Consider the following 17,907-nt stretch of genomic DNA (forward strand, 5'->3'; position numbering starts at 1 on the left):
TTCTATTTAAAACCTCTCCTTTAAGATAACAGCTAAAGCAACTTCTCAACCACAGAACCTGCCCTGAACATGATTGGTGATGATCGGTCTCCTCTTCTGTGTGCTTACTGGGTCCTGTGTTACCATGCCCTGTGCATAGCTCTGTCTCCACATTGGCCATGGCAGCTCATAACCATCTGTCTCTTCCATTAGACTCCCCAAAACCAGATATGAGGTTCATCCTTGTATTCCAGTGCCTGGAAGAGAGATAGGAGGTGGAAACGAATGTTTTCTGAACTTAACAATAGAGAATAAATTTGATATTAGAGTACATTTGATATTAGAAATGAGGTATCTGAGTAAGGATGCAAACAACCCCAGGCTATGGCTATTTATTTGAAGAGTAAGGGCGACTGATAGCTCATACATACAGCATTTTATCTAATTGTGAAGTTTGAAGAGGACATCTGGGTTTTCAGCTGATCTTATCTATGATCTACATACACATAGTGTCTTTGGGTGACCCTTTTCAATTTACAAAGTACTTTCATTCTAGAGTCTCATCCTGTCTTCATAACATCTCTTTGGAATAATCAGAAGAGATACTGTGAACCTCAGTTTACAGATGGTAAATCAAATTTCAAAAAAATATTAAGTGGTTTGCCCATGTACTATAGCTAGTAAGGACCAAGAACCAAGGTCCCTGGACTTCTCCTCTTTCTACCCCCCATCCCCTTATTTAGCAACATGGGGCAACATGGAAGTCTGGACATCTTTTCATATGTCTTGCTGAAGTCTGCCTGCCTGACACTCACTGCTCTGTTCCCAGTTAATCCCCTGAGTCATCCACACAAGGCCCATCCATCCCTTTTTGGCAAGATGGCACAAGTGTTATATGACAGGAGTTTCTTTGTCTCCAAGTGCTCCCCCAGAGTTATCTTCTCCTGCTGCAGGTCTCCAGAGCATTGTATATGAAAGAAGTCTGGGCTTCTGCCTTAGAGGTAAAATTAGTCAAATTTGTCAGCATTTTCTGTCACTTACTTTGCTCATAATGATTGCTTTACTTATAAATGTGTATAAACGTGTAAACAACCATATTAAAGAAAATTTTGCAAAAGAAATAAAAGAAAAGAAAGAAATCATCCTATTTCCACTACTTCAAAACTGTAACTGGGGTTTTAAAATTATATTGTTTTCATATTTTTGAATCTTTGCTGATAAACACTTTTTTTAGTTTACTGAAAGATTACATAGAAAAAAGTGTTTAGATTACAAATATACAGATTTAAGAATTTTAACAGAGTGAACATGTGACCAGTACCCAGATGAGAAAATGTATATTATCCAGAAGCACTCCCAAACCCCATGTTCCTCCTGGTCACTAGACCTTTCTTTCCTCCAAGTAACTACTATCCTTGCATCTAAAATCACACATTAGTTTTTCATGTTTTTGCTTTTATGTAAATGAAATAATGTAGGATATATGCTTTTTCTCTGATTTATTTCACTCCACCTATGTTTGTGCAATTTATCTATGTCATTGCATGAAATAGTAATTCTTTCACTTTCATAGTGTTAGAACAATAATTCTCAGCACCCATTTACTCTCTTAAAAATGATTGGGCACTCCAAAAAACTTTTGTTTATGTCTACTGTATCTATTGATGTTTACCACATTAGAAATTAAAACAAAATTTTAAAAGTAATGCATTTATTAATTCATCTAAAAATAACAGTAAACCCATTAGATTTAAACATAAATGGCACTTTTAATGAATAACTGCTTTTTGGGACAAAAATTTATTAAAAGGGTAGTATTATTATATATTTTTGAAAGTCTCTTTAATATCTATCTGGCTTAGTAAGAGGACACCAGGATTCAATTCCTGTGTCTGCCTCTTTACTCAATCAGTTATACTCTCTTTCTATATTTTTTGGTTGAAATATTTGAAGAAAATCTAACTCCCGGTAGATACGCAGTTTTAATTTAGAAAGGCAATTATAGACACTCTGATACTACACCAAAACTCAACAAGTAGTAGTTTCTTAAAGGTTAGTTGAAACTTTTATCAGTGAAATTTTTGTCCATTAAACATATTGATCTATTTAGCACTTTGAATGGATATTTTAACTCATAATTTTATAACATGCATTTAACATGCTTTTGGAATATTGGTTCCTTGAGTTATGTAGATCTCCCTCATGTTGACACATTTCCTTGTACAATATGGAAAAACCAAGTTCATGTCACTACCAATCTTAAAAGAAAAATTTTTAGCTACTGTCAAGCTCACAGAGGCAAATACACTTTTCCTAACATTCTAATATTTGAAATTTGAAAGCTCAGTTTTATCATTGACAGAAAATACTGTCAGGTGTTTTATTTGAGATGACAAGCTTACTTTATTTTATTTTACTTCTTTTGTTGCTATTGTGAATGTAACTGTTTGCTTAATCTCCTTTTAAGATAATTTATTCTTTGTGTATAGAAACATGACTCATTTTTGTATGTTGATTTTATATCCTACAACTTTATTGAATTCATTTATTAGTTCTAACAGTTTTCTCTCTCTCTCTCTCTTTTGGTTGAGTATGTAGGGTTTTTTACATATATGATTATATCATCTGTAAACAGATAATTTTACTTCTTCCTTTCTCAATTGGAGAATGTCTTTTATTTATTTTTCTTTTTTAATTCCTCTGACTAGGAGTCCCAGTACCATGTTGAATAGAAGTGGTGAGTGTAAGCATCTTTGCTTTCTGATGGACCTTAGAGGGAAAGCTTTTGGTTTTCCCCACTGATTATGATGTAACTATAGTTGTGGGTTTTTCATATATGACCTTTATTGTGTTGAGATAAATTCCTTTTATACTTCTTTTGTTGAGAGTTTTACCATAAATAAATGTTGAACTTTGTCAGGTGTTTTCCCTGTGTCTTTTGAGGTGCTCATATTTTTTTTCTTTCATTCTGTAAATGTGGCATATTACATTGATTGATTTGCAGATGTTGAATCATTTTTTTATCCTAGGGTAAAATCCTAGTCATGATGTATTCTTATTGTAATGTTCTGTTGAATTCTGCTTGCTGGTATTTTACTGAGGATTTTTACATCTATGTTTACAGGTATATTGGCCTGTAGTGTTCCTTTTTTGTGATGTCTATCTGGCTTTGGTATCAGGTTGATGCTGGCCTCATAAAATAAGTTTGGAAGTGTTCTCTCTTCTACTTTCTGGAAATTTAAGAAGGATTGGTATTAATTTTGTAGTGATACATTATGTTTTATCTATTGTTGATTTCAATGGAATTTTTTTCTCAAATTGGTCTCTCATCCTCTAACTACTATTTATGTCCAGGCCTGAAATTTTCTTTGTGGGGGGAGTTTTATTTACAGATTTTGTTTCTATTGCTCAATTCTAGTTTCTATTGCACAATTCAGATTTTCTGTTTCTTTTCATATCAGTTTTGGTAAGCTATGTTGTGTCTAGTTCATACAAATCAGCATAAAATTATTCATAATTATTCTTTAAATTAGAATCTAGAATAATGTCTCATTTTCTCATTCTTGCTGCTGGTAATTTTTGACTGTTTCCTTTATTCTTGTCAGAATTTCTGGGGAAGATACTAAATGTATTCTCCTTGGGTTTAAGTTGTTTTTCAAATTTCTTGATAGATTAATTTACATGCTTATTTTTTTCTAATAATACCATTGATGATTACATATACTGCCACAAAAAAGTTTTATCTCTATCATGTATACTTCATTATGTGATATTTTTATTTTCATTTAGGCTAAAATATTTTCTAACTTACATTTTAATTTCTTCTTTCACCCATGGGTTACTTAAAATAATATTGCTTAATTTTTAAACATACGGGGATTAAGAAAAATATTTGCTTTTAACTTAATCCCACTATGTTCAAAAAGTACATTCCGTGTAATTTCAGTCATTTGAAATTATTTTATATTTGTTTCATGTTCCATCCTGTGGCAGGTTTCAGTAGTAATTCCATTTGAACATTCTATATCACTTGATTTTCTGCATTTTTTTAAGCAATTGGTCAGATCAGGCTTGCTTACTATAGTCTTCAAATATTCTTTATTTCTGCCTTTCTTGTCAGCTTGTTCTATTAGTTACTGAGAGATAAGTTAACATCTTCCAGTGTCATTGTAGACTTGTTTGCTTCTCCTTTCAGTTCTGTTACTTTATATATTATATATTTTGAAGCTATATTAACAGAGGCCTCACATTAGAACTTACGCTTTCCTAGTATATTTATCCTTTATCATTATGAAGCATCCATCTTTATTCCTAATAACAATTCTTACTTTAAAGACTACTACTTGTACAGCTTTACCAGATTTCTTTTGGTTAATATTTGTCCAGTTAATTTTATTTTATTTTATTTTTTTACCATTGTTTTACTTTCAACCTTTTGTGTTTTTATTTCAAGGAGTGTCTCTTTTTAAGCAGCATTTACTTAGGTTTCCCTTGTTGATGCAGTGTGACTCAGTTTATCTTTTATTTGTAGCACTTAATCTATTTATATTGAATGTAATTAATGATAATTTTAGTTTAAATCTATCATATTTAAAATTTTGTTTGTAATATCTGTTATTTATTCCTTTTTTCTCTGTCAGCATATTATTAGCTATTTAAAATTACTGTACTTCCCTTCTATTGCCTGGAAGTCACATATTCATTCATTGTGTTTTTAGTGGTTAGCCTAGAAATAACAATGTGCATATTTGTTTTATTGAAGTCTAATGTAAATTAGACCTTTTTTCCAAATTAAAAAAAATTAATGTTTATTTATTTTTGAGAGCAAGAGAGAGAGAGAGAGAGAAAGATACAGAGAGTAAGAGTGGGGTGCAGAGAAAGAAGGAGACACAGAATCCAAAGCAGGTTCCAGCTTCCAAGCTGTCAGCACATAGCCTGACATGGGGTTTGAACCCACCAACTGTGAGATCATGACCTGAGCCCAAGTCAGATGCTCAAACTGCTACGCCACCCAGGGACTCCTCAAATTTTTAACTGAAGAAACTTAGGACACTATTTCATTTTCCCCATCCATCTTCTGTTATTTTATCATGTATTTTAATTCTCAAATCCTGTTATTATTATTATTGCTATTATTATTTTCTAACAGCCAATATCCATTTAGAAATACTAATATGTTTACCACTTTTATAGTCGTTCATTCATTCCAATGATAGATGCTTCAATATGAAATCAATGTCATTCTACCTAAAAAGCTCCTTCGGTGTTTCACTTCATGCGGTTCTGCTGGTAACACAATCTCTCAGCATTATTCTCCTGCAAATATTTTAGTTTGTCTTTTTTTTAAATTTTTTAAATGTTTTTATTTATTTTTGAGAGACAGAGAGACAGCCTGAGCAAGGAAGTGTCAGAGAGAGAGGGACACACAAAATTGGAAACAGGCTCCAGGCTCTGAGCTAGCTGTCAGTACAGAGCCTGAAGCGGGGCTCAAACCCATGAACCATGAGATCATGACCTGAGCCAAAGTTGGACGGATGCTTAACTGCTTAACAGACTGAGCCATCCAGGTGCCCCTAGTTTGTCTTTATTTTTGAAAAATATTTTCACTGAGTGGAGGTTTTGAGCTTGTCAGTTTTTTTTTTTTTCTTTCATGATTTGAAGATGTCATTTCATTGTCTTCTGGCTTCTATCATTCTTACTATCACCTCCTTAAAGATAATATGATCTTTTTTTCTATCTTTTTTTTTTTTTTGCAGTTTCATTGTGATGGGCTTTTGTGTGGTTTTCTAACTGTATTTTTCTTGTTTGGGGTTTACAGAATTTCTCAAATCTGTGGCTCAATGCCTTTTATCCATTTAGGAAGATTCTCGTTAACTTTTCAGATATTGCTTCTGATCCATTCTTTGTCTTTTTTCCTTCTGAGACACCAATCCACATATGCTAGATGCTTTCTCTATGTTACATATGTATCTATCTTTATCTCTTAAGTATTTTCCATACTTATATCTCATCATAGTCAGCAAGAATATTTCTTCTATTTTACTCACCTTCTGTTCAGTGGTATCCACTCTGCTGTTAAACTTACCTATAGAGTTTCTAATTTCAATTAATTCATGTTCCAGATTTAGAATTTTTATCTGGTTATTTTTCATAGATTTCATATCTCTTGCAAAAGTCTCCATACTGCATTTTTTGGACTACCTTACTTGCGTTATTTTATGGTCCATGTGTGGTAACTAATATCTGGATAAATGTGGGGGTATGTTTTCATAATCTGCTTATCTGTTCATCCTTTTTATAGGGACATCTAGTAATTTCTCCTTGACTACTGAACATTTTGTATGAAAATTCTCAGGTAGAGGCTTCAGATGGTGTGACCTGTCTCCAAAAAGGACTTTCTTTGCTTTTGGGCATGTACTTGGAGTGGGGGGAGATCACTGTAATGTACTCAGAGGCTGAGCCCATTGGAAGTTGGGTTTCAGCTTTGTGAGACCCGATCTATTTCCAATCCGCCTTTATTCCTATGGTGCAGCCCTTGAGAGATCCCACTTTAAAGGTGGTTGGTTTTTACAAATCACACTGCTTATAAATCAGACACTGCTTAAAGGAGAACATCAGTGCACAAAGCTGGACTTGCTTCTCTGTACTGTCCTATTTCCGGACTCCTGGTCTCTTATGACCTCCGTGTGTTGGTGAGCCCGAGTTCCTTTTTTTTGTCTCCTTAGCCACCTGAAAGCACCGTAAGTTCTGTTAAGCTTCCCTGCTTCTTAGCCACCACTTGCTGCTCAGCTTCTCACCCTCTTGTGTTATTTGCAAACTTGCAAATATCTCAGGGGCAAAAAATCATAGATATCGGGCATTGGGCACATCTCAGTGAGAAGATCTTATCTCCTTAAGTCTTGGCTCTCTTGCTAGCTCTCTGCTGTCATAAAGCAGATTATTCAAATATGGCTTTTCTCTTTATTCTTGGGAGGAAGATTGACCTGTTGTAAGCTAACTCAAGACAGCTGGAAGTGGAAGTAACCCATAGACGTGCGTGTGTGCGTGCGGGGTGTGTGTGTGTGTGTGTGTGTGTGTGTGTGTGTGTGTGTGTATGGTGTCAGTATAGGTGAAGTCTTTATTGGTGAGGCTGCAATTGAGTTGACTAACAAACATTGTAACTGTTACTTCGCCCTGATAATTGTTCAGAATAGAGACTTTCTATCAAAATCACAGCTGTCATTAATCTGTGACCTGTTTTCTCTCTTCCAGGATTTTGTATCATGTATCGAGAATTACAGAAGAAGAGGACAGGAACTATATGCATTGTTATACAAAGATCATGTACAGGTGAGAAGCAGGACAGCTCTTTTTTCTGCACAGAAGACTGGAATCTACCCTGAACCTGAAATAAAGAGTCAGGAAGGCCTTTGGTTTAAGTTCTGGTTGGTTAAGTCAATAATTGGCCAGCAACGATTCAGACCTACTTGTATAACCTGCACAGTGAATGTGGACCCACACTGTCAGCAGCTGAGGAAGTAGGCAGCCTGTTTATCCCCTCATCTACCCATTCATCCACCAGTAAATAGGTGTCGAGAGCCCAGGGTGCCTCAGACCCTGTGCTGTGATCTTAGGGGCACAACTGTGCACAGAGCAGACACGGCCTCACTCTCTGGTAGCTTCACTCTACCTCTCTGGAGGGATATATATGAAATAACTACACAAATAAATAGATCATTATTACTCATGATGAGCAACAGACATGGACAGTACTGGTACAATGAGAGATTATGATGTGGGGAGAATTTAACTTGGGCAGATCAGAGGCCCCCTCCAAGAAAGTGACCATTAAGTTGCGATCTGGAGGAGGAAGATGGACTGAAGTATTCTGAGGATGTGTTTTTGGCTAAGAGAAGGGCATGTGGGAGGTTCCTGATCAGGAAAGAGCTGGACGCCACCAGTTCCCTGGAAGAAGCAGCAGCTGGTGACCTGCGCTGGGGATGATCAAGGAGGGAGATGAGGCAGAGCCAGAGCACACAGGCCTTGCTGTCCCCTCAGGGCTTTTGCCTTAAATGCAATGGGTTGCTGCCATGAGGGCAGATTTAGATATTTAAAACAGCTCTTTGGGTGTGATTTCTGGACAGTCAAGGTGAAGAGTACTGGCTGTCATGGCAGTGAGATCTCTAGTTGAGTCTCAGCTTTGCCTCTTCCCGGGCCTGCAGCCTGAGTCTCAGGATTCCCATTTCAAAGAAGGGATAATACTCCCTAACAGTAGAGATTAAAAAGCAAGCACAGAGCACTGAGAAGTGGCCGGCGGGGAATACATGTGCCATGTGTGGATGTGGAATGGCTGCGAGGTTCATCTTTGGTCTGCGTTGTTGTGAGCATTTTATTTTTGAGAGAGAGAGAAAGAGAGAGCACATGAATGAGGAAGGGATGGGGCAGGGGAAGAGGACTCGAAGCAGGCTCTGTGCTGACAGCAGAAAGCCCAGTGTGGGGTCTGAACCCACAAACAATGAGATCGTGACCTGAGCTGAAACTGGATGGTTAACTGACTGAGCCGCCCAGGAGCTCCTATTAACAAACATTTAAAAAAAATGGTTGCTAATAATAAAGCACAACATATAGTATTAAAACCTTACTAAAAATATTACTTTATGATTTTTCTGTTCCAAAGTCTATCCTAAGTATAGGAAAGGCAGAGATCATAATAATGTCTCTGCTGTGCCTTGACGGTTCTTAAAACTCAGCAGAGAGACCAAGAGGAGAGAAATCACCATAAGCAGGGTGATGAGGCCAATTCTAGGATGTTCTACTATAAAGACTAGAATAGTAGGGTGTAAGGAGCCATGAGGCATGCCCAGGGTGGGGTGAAGAGCCAAGGAAAGGTGGCCCAAATTCCAGGGAGACAAAATAGACTCTGATCAACTTCAGCCACGTAACCTGGTCTAATTCCCTCCAAATAAGCTCATATGGGAGCCCACCCGTGTCCCAGGAATTAAGGATCCATGAGCTATGCAGCCTGCGCCCCAGAAACACACAGGTTAGCAACTTAGCCTCCCCTGCTATCCTGTGAGTAAGGAGGGGGCAGTTTATCAGATCTGATGGGGGTGAAAGAGGAGTTTAGGGGTCTACAGGACATGCCGCAGGCAAAGTGATCAGGAGACATTCTGGCATCTCGGCCACGCAAGCTGGTCTTAAGCAGACTCTCAGTTTGGAGAAGGACCTCCTCATGGGCACCTACCCTGCCCCCACGCTGCTGCCTGCACCGCACCGTTGGGGAGGTACCCTGATGGCTTAGCCGCGTGGTATCTGAGCCCCTCGGACAGACCCTTGCACGTCAATGCACCACCATTTGTATTCACTGACTTCTTTCCAGATTAGCAATATGGCTAATACATTCAAATGCTCTGGAGGGAAAATAAGATGAATTGTTTAAGATCACATCCTTTATTTATGGACATCCCCGTCACACTTGTTTCATTCCAAGATAGAGGAGGTTGTTTGTCCAAACATCCAAATCAGCACCCAGTCAAGAATGTGGGCATCTCTTCCTACGGCTGCCAGAGCCTGGGAGATTTGCTGATGGCTGGGCGAGATGCGCTGTGTGGCACTTCGTGAGTTTCTGTTGGAATCTGTGAGACTGAAAGCTCGTGGGGGAAGGACAGAACCTCGGCAGAAGCTCCGAGCCCACAAGGAAAGTACCCCCAGCTTTCTAGAACATTTGACCAGGTTCATTTTCAGCAGCGGACCTAAACGGGATTCAGAGAATACCTCAGAAAGTTGTGTAGAGTTTTACTGTTTGAGGTATTTTTGAGAAAATCAGCATTTTGAGGCTGATCCATAAGGATACTTTCCAAGTGTTTAAATATTTAAGACAGATTGTTTCAACATTTAAAGGAAGGCAGAGGTAATCACCGTCTGCCAGAGATAATGGGGTCTGGAGCACCTACCCTGCTTTTTGAAGGGGCAATACATTTTCCCAGTGCAAGCCCCACTCCCCTTCCAGAAAAGCCGCGTCCACATTCTGTAAAGAGATCAGGATGGTGAAACCTGCCATGTTCTTCAAGGAAAGCTCGTGCCAAGTGCACTCAGTGAGGTTCCCCCAGGAGGTGGCCATAGTGAGATTCAGGGATCCCGGCCCAGGGGGCTCTCTGTATAGGTGGTGTAAGACTTCTCTAACTTGTCCTGATGTCCACAACTGAGAGGTCTCTGCAGAGGGCAAGAGCCTGCAGCCTGACCAGGTAACATTACCCAGTGCCCTGGAAAGTTCATCCAAGCATCATTATATCCCATCATTATATTACCAGTAAGTCAGGCAATTTGCTATTCAATCTCCCAGATTTCTTGTCACTCCAGAAGTACTGGCAAAAAAAACCAAAAAACAAAAAACAGTTTCCTGTATGCCAGCCCTGCTCAGATTCCCATTTGCCTTTTCCAGATTCTATTTGTTCTCTTCTCTGTGGTCCATCTGCTCTGCTTCTGCTCTGTTTATATGCCCAGACCATCCTGTCCTTGTTGGCGATCCCTTACCATAATTTACAGAAATGCTTCATCCCGTCTATGCTGTTTTTAAAACATTTCAGGCTTTACTGGTTAGAGCTCTTTGTAAGACGCCTGCCATCCCAGACGTGGCCTTTCTTTTAGTATGTGAGACACAGAGTTCTGCCACACGGTTTTGGGTTCTCTAAGGGCCAACAGTGTGTTGCCATTTAGTGCTCAGTTTCTGTATATTCATTAAGTTTTTGTCACAGCTCTTTCAAACGCAAATATCAGGAACTCGGCTTCGGCAGCAGTTTTGTGGGGGAAGCAGCCTTCAGGAAGAGTTGGATCCAGGTATCCGTGCTCTCTTTTAAGTAATCGGTTTCCTCTCCCCCTCTTTTCTCTCCTTCTCTCCCACACATACCACACACCACACAGTCACATAAACACACACATACGTGCATACAAACGTAGGAGATTCCTACAGTGTTGAGGTGCATGGATGAAGACCATGTGTGTCTGAGGCGAACTCACATTCTGCTCCTCAGGCTGTATATTCTAGAACTAGGCAGTGTTCATGTAAACGCCAGGAAGCTATTTTCTAGCTTTCGCAAAGGCAGTGTCTTCTTGCTGAGCTGCATGCCTGTGGGCTGCCTCTGCCTCAGGGGCACCTCTGATGCATAGGAAGGCACCCTGACGTGGGGCAGGTGACCCGACTGTGTACCCATGCTTCCACCTCTCTGCACTGTCTGCTCTGTATGGGCTGCAGAGAGCACCATCCCCAATCCTGGGGAATGATGTGCACTAGCCCATCCGTAATCATCTTCCACCAGTTGGATGACATTCAGAACTGAAGCCAGGGCTGGGATCAGCCCCTCCAAAGCATGGGGGACCAAAAACAGGGAAGGGCTGGTTGCCCAGAGGAAAGCCCCTTGATGCTACTGGAAAGTTTCCATTCAGCCCCAAGTCATAGCTGCCTCTGACATACCAGACACTCTGCCTCTATGTCTCTGGTGTGGCATTTGGCCTAATCAAGCTTTAAGCTAAAAGAAGACCTTACCTTATGCAGAAACACAGGCATTACAGAACACCTTGCAGGTGGCTTGCCTGGGTGGCTCAGTCAGTTAAGTGTCCCACTTCAGACCAGGTCATGATCTCATGGTTCATGAATTTGAGCCCCTCATCAGGCTCTCTGCTGTCAGCATGAAGCCTGCTTCGATCCTGTGGGCCCCCCTCTCGCTGCCCCCCTCTCAAACAAACATTAAAAAGCAAAACAGAGCACCTTGTGGGTATGGGCTTTGGCTGTTTTATCATCCTATGTCCTCTGTCCTGGGACCACTTGTAGCTTCTGTCATGGACTAAACAATCACTCATCTCTGAGGGATTTCACCACTGACACGCCCGTCTGACTTCAGGTATCTGAAACAACTTCTTTGCTCTGTGATGAAGACTCAGGCAGCCATGAACCCCCAGGTTCATAGGTGGATCCCTGGGGTGAAGAAGATATTCTTTCGAGACTAATTCTTTTTTTTTTAATGTTTTTATTTATTTTTGAGAGACAGAGAGACGCAGCGCGAGCAGGGGAGAATCAGAGAGAGAAGGAGTCACAGGATCTGAAGGAAGGCTCCAGGCTCTGAGCTAGCTGTCAGCACAGAGCCCAATGCGGGGCTTGAACCCACGAACCATGAGATCATGACCTGAGCTGAAGTCGGATGCTTAACCGACTGAGCCACCCAGGCGCCCCCTTTTGAGACTAATTCTAAGCCCATGGTTGACAACCCAATAGTTTGGGATTGTTCATCCTCTGTGAAGCTCAGTGTTATTCCAAACCTAGCAACCATCTCCAGGGAGCTGAAATATTTTCCCCAAATGAGTATTCATTTCATATAACCTAATCCCTATAAAAGGCTTTGGACAGGACAGACATTATTTTTCTGGGGTTCCTTATTAACTAGTCAGAGTATTATAAAAATGCTGTTTTGGATATAAATTCAAGAACTGTGGAGAAACAAAGTAGTCTTGCTTTGAAATAGGATTTGCTTTATTCAAATAACAACACTGTTTATGCTGACTAAGTCACTGTATAAAAACTCTTGAAAATACTATCTAATTTAATCCTTACATAAACCCATGGTTTTATTATTATTGTAATATTATTAACTGCATTTGATGAAGCCCCTCTACGATGAGACTACCAGAAAATGGCAGAAACATGATGATAACCCTGGTTCCTCCGACCCCAAAGACCATGGAATGAGCACTGTATCATGTTATATTTTCATGGGAATTTTCAAGTTCAAAATTTTCAAGTTCAAAATTTACCTTTCAAAAGGGCCTAGATTCACAGGGCCTACCTCTAAGCCTGCCATGCCAGTATTTGAAGTAAGACCATCAGAAATCATGAATTAATAAAATGATCCCAGGTCCCTGGGAAAGGAGTCTAGCGTGTAGGCTGAAGTGGTGGCTTTGGAAATCAGACAGACTGGGTTTGAACCTCAGCCCCATGAGCTGGTGGTTGTTGGAGAAATCACTTCTCCTCTCCCAGACTGGATTTCTTTATGAGGATAATAGAAATTATTTGCAAGTTTCAAGTTTCCCTCCTGGTGCCACTGGGTAGAGAAAAGGAGATAGAGCAGGTGAGGGGCCTGGGTTTAATGCATGGTAATGATTTATTTTCTCTTTATGTGAAATTGGTGACATCTGTGCTTCTCGACCTTTCGATTTTCTGAAAACTCAAAATCAAAACTTAGGGCAAATAATCATCAAAAATTTTAATAACTGCAAAAGTTCACCTTGAAGACAGCAGGCTCAGCTGTCAAAAATGACAGGGGTCAAGGTTCCTTTGGCCAGTGATGTAGAAAAGTTCAGTGCGGCATACACAAGGAGTCTGGGGATATCAGTCAAGTGACACATATGCAAGCTATGAAGATTTCAACAGTAATGGATTATTGTCATTAATATCAAAGCTTTTCGTTTCCATAGAAATTCTAGAGTTCTTCAACATTCTAGATTCTTAAGATATTAGGATTTGAAAGACCTTTAAACAATATCTAGGCCAAATTTCTTATTTAACAGTTGGAGATTCTAAGGTTCCAGAGGCAGGGATGACTTTTTCAAATCTACCAATTGTTGATGGGTCTGTGATCCCCACCCCAACCCCACACACCCCTCCAGTCCAGACACTGGAAGGAATATCTTCAGCATCATTTTTGAAGGGTAGGGGCTGTCATGAGATTCTGTGTCCAGTTTATAGAATCCATTCTGTCCAATCTATTCTGGTGAACAGTGTCGGGACTTTTGGGACCTGTTGTGCTCTGCACAACACCCAGCAGTCACATGGCTCTGAAGGGCAGCGGACAGATGGCTTTCTTCTCCTCCAACTTGGATTGAATGGTCTCAGAGCTGAAAAAATGCTACCTTCTCCTGGCCTGGTCCTGGCTCCAGAGAGTATAGTATACACCCCAAGGGTGCTCAGGGATGCCTGTGGGGGGTTATTTTTCTCAACCTATTAAGAAGGCTCGGTCTGTTCACCCCCAAAAGTTTGGGACCAAGCCCATGAGGAAATCTGTCTAAGAGTGACCCTGTACTTCTGCTCCCCAGAGACGGAGATGTGACAACATCAAGGCAGCCAAAGCCTGGGCCAGGATTCAGGAGCAGCTTTTTGGGGAGCTGGGCTTGTGGGGCCAAACAACAGAAGCCACACTCTGCTCCAGGTGGGAACTGGACTGGAGAGAGGGACCTGCTCGCATGAGGAAACGTGTCAAACGCTTGTCTCTGCTGGAAGCCCTGAGTGCAGAAAGGCTCAAGGTAGGAGTTAGATGCAGCGAAACAAGGAGGCTTTCAGGCAGGAAATGTGTAGGGAAGTGTCTTCTTAGCTTTTGTTTCTCATGCTGTTTTCATCAGGAGGATTTTGGAAATGCTTTGGCATGGGCAGGTAGGAAAGATCATGTGCAGTTAAATGTAGGAGTGCTATAATTTATTCTTGATGTCATTTAAAAGAAGAAAAGAATCACTAACCCTCCAGGTATATAGAAAGGATGCTGTAACTGCAGCCTGAATGAAAAAGTAAATGAGTAAGTGAATGAATAGCTGAGTGGTTCATATCTACACTACTAACCCAGTACCACGCTGACATTCACAAAAGTCCAGTCGAATAACCTGGGCATCAGTGTTTGGAAGGAGCTAAGTCATGGCCATTGTCTGCATAAATTATCTGTAGTGGAGCAGTCATAACCAGCACTCCTTTGGGCATTATTGCATAATCGAATCTCATAACAAGTTTACAATGGAAATATCTTGAACTCAGCCATTTCTACAAGCATGACCCTGTGACCCAGGTAGTCCAAACACCATTGGAGCCATATTGGTTTCCCAAGCAACGGAATCTAGGTGGACCCCAGGAGTTTGCTTTGATGAAGCATGAACTGTGTGTTATCAGACTGGCAGTTTTGCCTTTTGAAGACTGGGGAACAAGTTGGATTAGGAGTGGACCTGGGAAAATCTGTTCATAGTTCTCTCATGTCCTCATTGAAGAATTCCGATTTAAGATATTCTAGAAGGCAGCCTTCCAAACAGTGGAATGCAAGACATTCTTCTGCCTTCCTCCTTTCTGCATTCCTCCTGAGATACAATGTAGGGTTTATCCTCTGGTCTGTAACCTCAGGATCTTTTATCCACTTTCAGTCTTTTATAAAACTTAACGAAAAATTATATGTCATTCATTCAGTAGACACTTGAATTTTTTTCGATTGAAATTCAAGTTAGTTAACATACAGTATAGTCTTGGCTTCAGGAGTAGAACTTAGTGATTCATCTCTTACATACAGACACTTGAATTTTTAATGTATTATCAAGAAACATCTAGTTTCATATAGTAGTTTCCCCTCAATTCATTTCTTAGGAAGTGGAGGCAGGAAAAATAAATCTCCTGTCCACTGTGCTAGTGACAAAGCCAAAGTCAGGCTGTAAAACCTGGTCTGGAGCCTCTCGGGCTGCCCAGCCCCAGATCCTGTGCCTGGTCACCTCTCTAGGGTGGCCCACACCACAGACATCCGAGATGCTATTTGATCCCATTTTGGCATCATCTTTGGTAATTACTGTAAATCCTACTTAATGGAAGATTGTGGGTTTTTTCCCCTTTGACTCGAGAACATTAATACTTCCATTTTATTGTGGTCCTGTAGGATTTAGCATTCCTCCCTTCTTGCATCTAAGACTTGTGACTATATGAGTAATTTGAGGGGGTCACATGCATGTGTGTTTGTGAGCCTGTGTAATGGGGTGAGGGGCACCATGGTAGTATTCGGGATTTAATTTCTCTACTCTCTGGTTTTGTTTCAGGAAAATCAAGAAAGAAACGGCAATATTTCTCAAACAAATGTTGAAAGCCAAGGTATTCCACTTATCAGTTTACCTCTTTTTCATTAATAATTAAACCAATTCTTGGTTTTATTTAAGATGAAATTACTATTTTGGAGGGAGAAAATGCTTATGTCTAAAGTAGGTAGTGCTAAGACTCTAGGCATTACCGTGCGTTCCAGAATGAGGAGACAACTATTCCAACCTCTGGTAGAGGAAGAGTTTTGTATTATGGTTATAACAATAAGAATTTTTCAGGGGAACTATCTTGTCAATTTGCGATGTCAGGGAAACCTCAAAAGTGTCCCCAGGTAATACATATACAAATTTGGTATGTGACCCAAAACACATAGAAGGAAAATAAGAACACACTTCGAAGTAAAAATGGATAAAAGAGGTATTTAATACTTTTTAAACTGAATCCTGTGATTATAAAACCAGCTATAATAGTCAATATTATTTCCCACGCTCAAAAAATATATACTTCGAAACATTTTTGATGTTTCTACTGACTCTTCAATTGCATAATCCTCATGGAGGGATCTGACTTAGTTGTTTTGATGAAAATCCAGGGTTTATTTTCAGAGGTCATTTGGCATGAACACACTGAAACACACACACACACAAATACACACACACATACACACTCTTTCAGATAATGTGTTTTTACCAGACCCTGCCTTTTGCTTCAAACACTCCCCGTCTGTGAGTTTCATTGACTCCTCAGCTGTGGCCAGTGTCCTATCCTTAACTAAATGACAGCTTCCTAGCACTGATCAAACGTGTCTCACTCAGTGCCTTTAGTACCGGATTTTGCATTGAGCTTGCGATTTTGCCAGTCTACAGTAACAAAGTCCCAGAAGTGAAGATGCTGGGTCTTGATCCCAGGTTGATTTGGGGGTCCCACTGGATGATGTTGTAATGCCCATTTCCTTCTCCTCTCCTTATGTCCAGCCCCATAGCTCCAGGATCACAATGATAGTCTGCCCACGTTCCCTTTCAGAGGGGGTGTCTGCAGAGGTTGTGGTGGCGGAAAGTATGTGCTGATGTAAAGGGTAGCCATGAGCTGCTGAGTCCTCTTGTCCTGAAATGCAGCCCCCCAGTAGGGGGGCTCAACTAGGGAAGGATAAAGGGCTCCTGGTTCTCCCCTATGCCTTCCTGGGTGCCGTATCTATACAGCGTGCTCCCTGCATGGGGAAAAGCCTATGTGGCTGTTGTTGTAAGCAGCACTTTCATTCATCTTGTTGGGAGACTCCTGGGTGGGGAGGAGCTCAAAGAGGTGAGCATCTTAGCACAAAAAAAAATGGCCAGAGCCCTACACCTTGCAGTCATGTGCCGTGTGGCTGTTCCAGGCAGGTGGGCATCTAGGACAGGGTCGGGGAGCAGAATCCAGAAATCATGGAGGTATGTGCTCCGCTAGCACCCAAGTATCTTGCCCAGGAGGGCATGCTTAGGAAATAAGTCAAGGTGTGCACACACATGATCGCAGCACAGCGCATTCATGGTAGAAATAGAAATCATCTGTGTCACCAAAAATTTGGAGATGGATTAGTTGATTATGAGTCACATGATAGAATATTATACAGTCATTTTAGTTGATTTCAAAGAGCTTTCAGCAGAATGAGAAAGTGTTCATAATATAATCAAGTAAAAATAATATTAGGAAAGAAAATTGTAAATGCAGCATAATTCCTATCCTGTCAAAAAATCACTTGTGTGTGCATATACATATACATACAGAAAAGGTATTAGAAGAACTCAAATGTTGCACAGTGAGAACAAAAGCCATTCAGATTGTGCCTCGAGTTCTTTGTTGCCATATGACCTTGAGCAAAGTAATCAGCCTCTTTCACTTTTCTTTAATTGTAAAAGGAGAATGAAATAGAATCTACAACTTTGGAGTAGATGACAAAAATGTCATCAGAAGCATCCAGCACAGAGGAAGTGCTTACTACATCTGAGCTGTTATTATTAGCACTCTCGCTGGGTGCATGAATGATACTTGCTTTACTTCTCACGTTTTTAAAATTTATTCTCACGATGTCACGGGTTTTCCAAGATCATAGTGCTTCCATGACTAGAAAAAATGCCCACTCTTTTCAAAGAATG

The 17,907-nt window shown here is 40.3% G+C and overlaps 1 protein-coding gene across 9 annotated transcripts in view; it reads left to right on the forward strand.

Moving 5' to 3' along the window:
• The window catches only part of WDFY4 (WDFY family member 4), a 274,355-nt gene that overhangs the window by 159,542 nt on the left and 96,906 nt on the right, over window positions 1-17,907 (forward strand). For all 9 annotated transcript variants that reach the window (XM_029932108.1, XM_029932107.1, XM_029932101.1 and 6 more), the window contains 3 exons: window positions 7,231-7,308; window positions 14,041-14,247; window positions 15,781-15,832. In XM_029932108.1, coding sequence (XP_029787968.1) covers window positions 7,231-7,308; window positions 14,041-14,247; window positions 15,781-15,832 — 337 coding nt within the window. The remainder of the gene's footprint in view (window positions 1-7,230; window positions 7,309-14,040; window positions 14,248-15,780; window positions 15,833-17,907) is intronic.

This window comes from Suricata suricatta, chromosome 2, assembly GCF_006229205.1.
Source record: "Suricata suricatta isolate VVHF042 chromosome 2, meerkat_22Aug2017_6uvM2_HiC, whole genome shotgun sequence".
Classification (NCBI taxonomy): Eukaryota; Metazoa; Chordata; class Mammalia; order Carnivora; family Herpestidae; genus Suricata; species Suricata suricatta.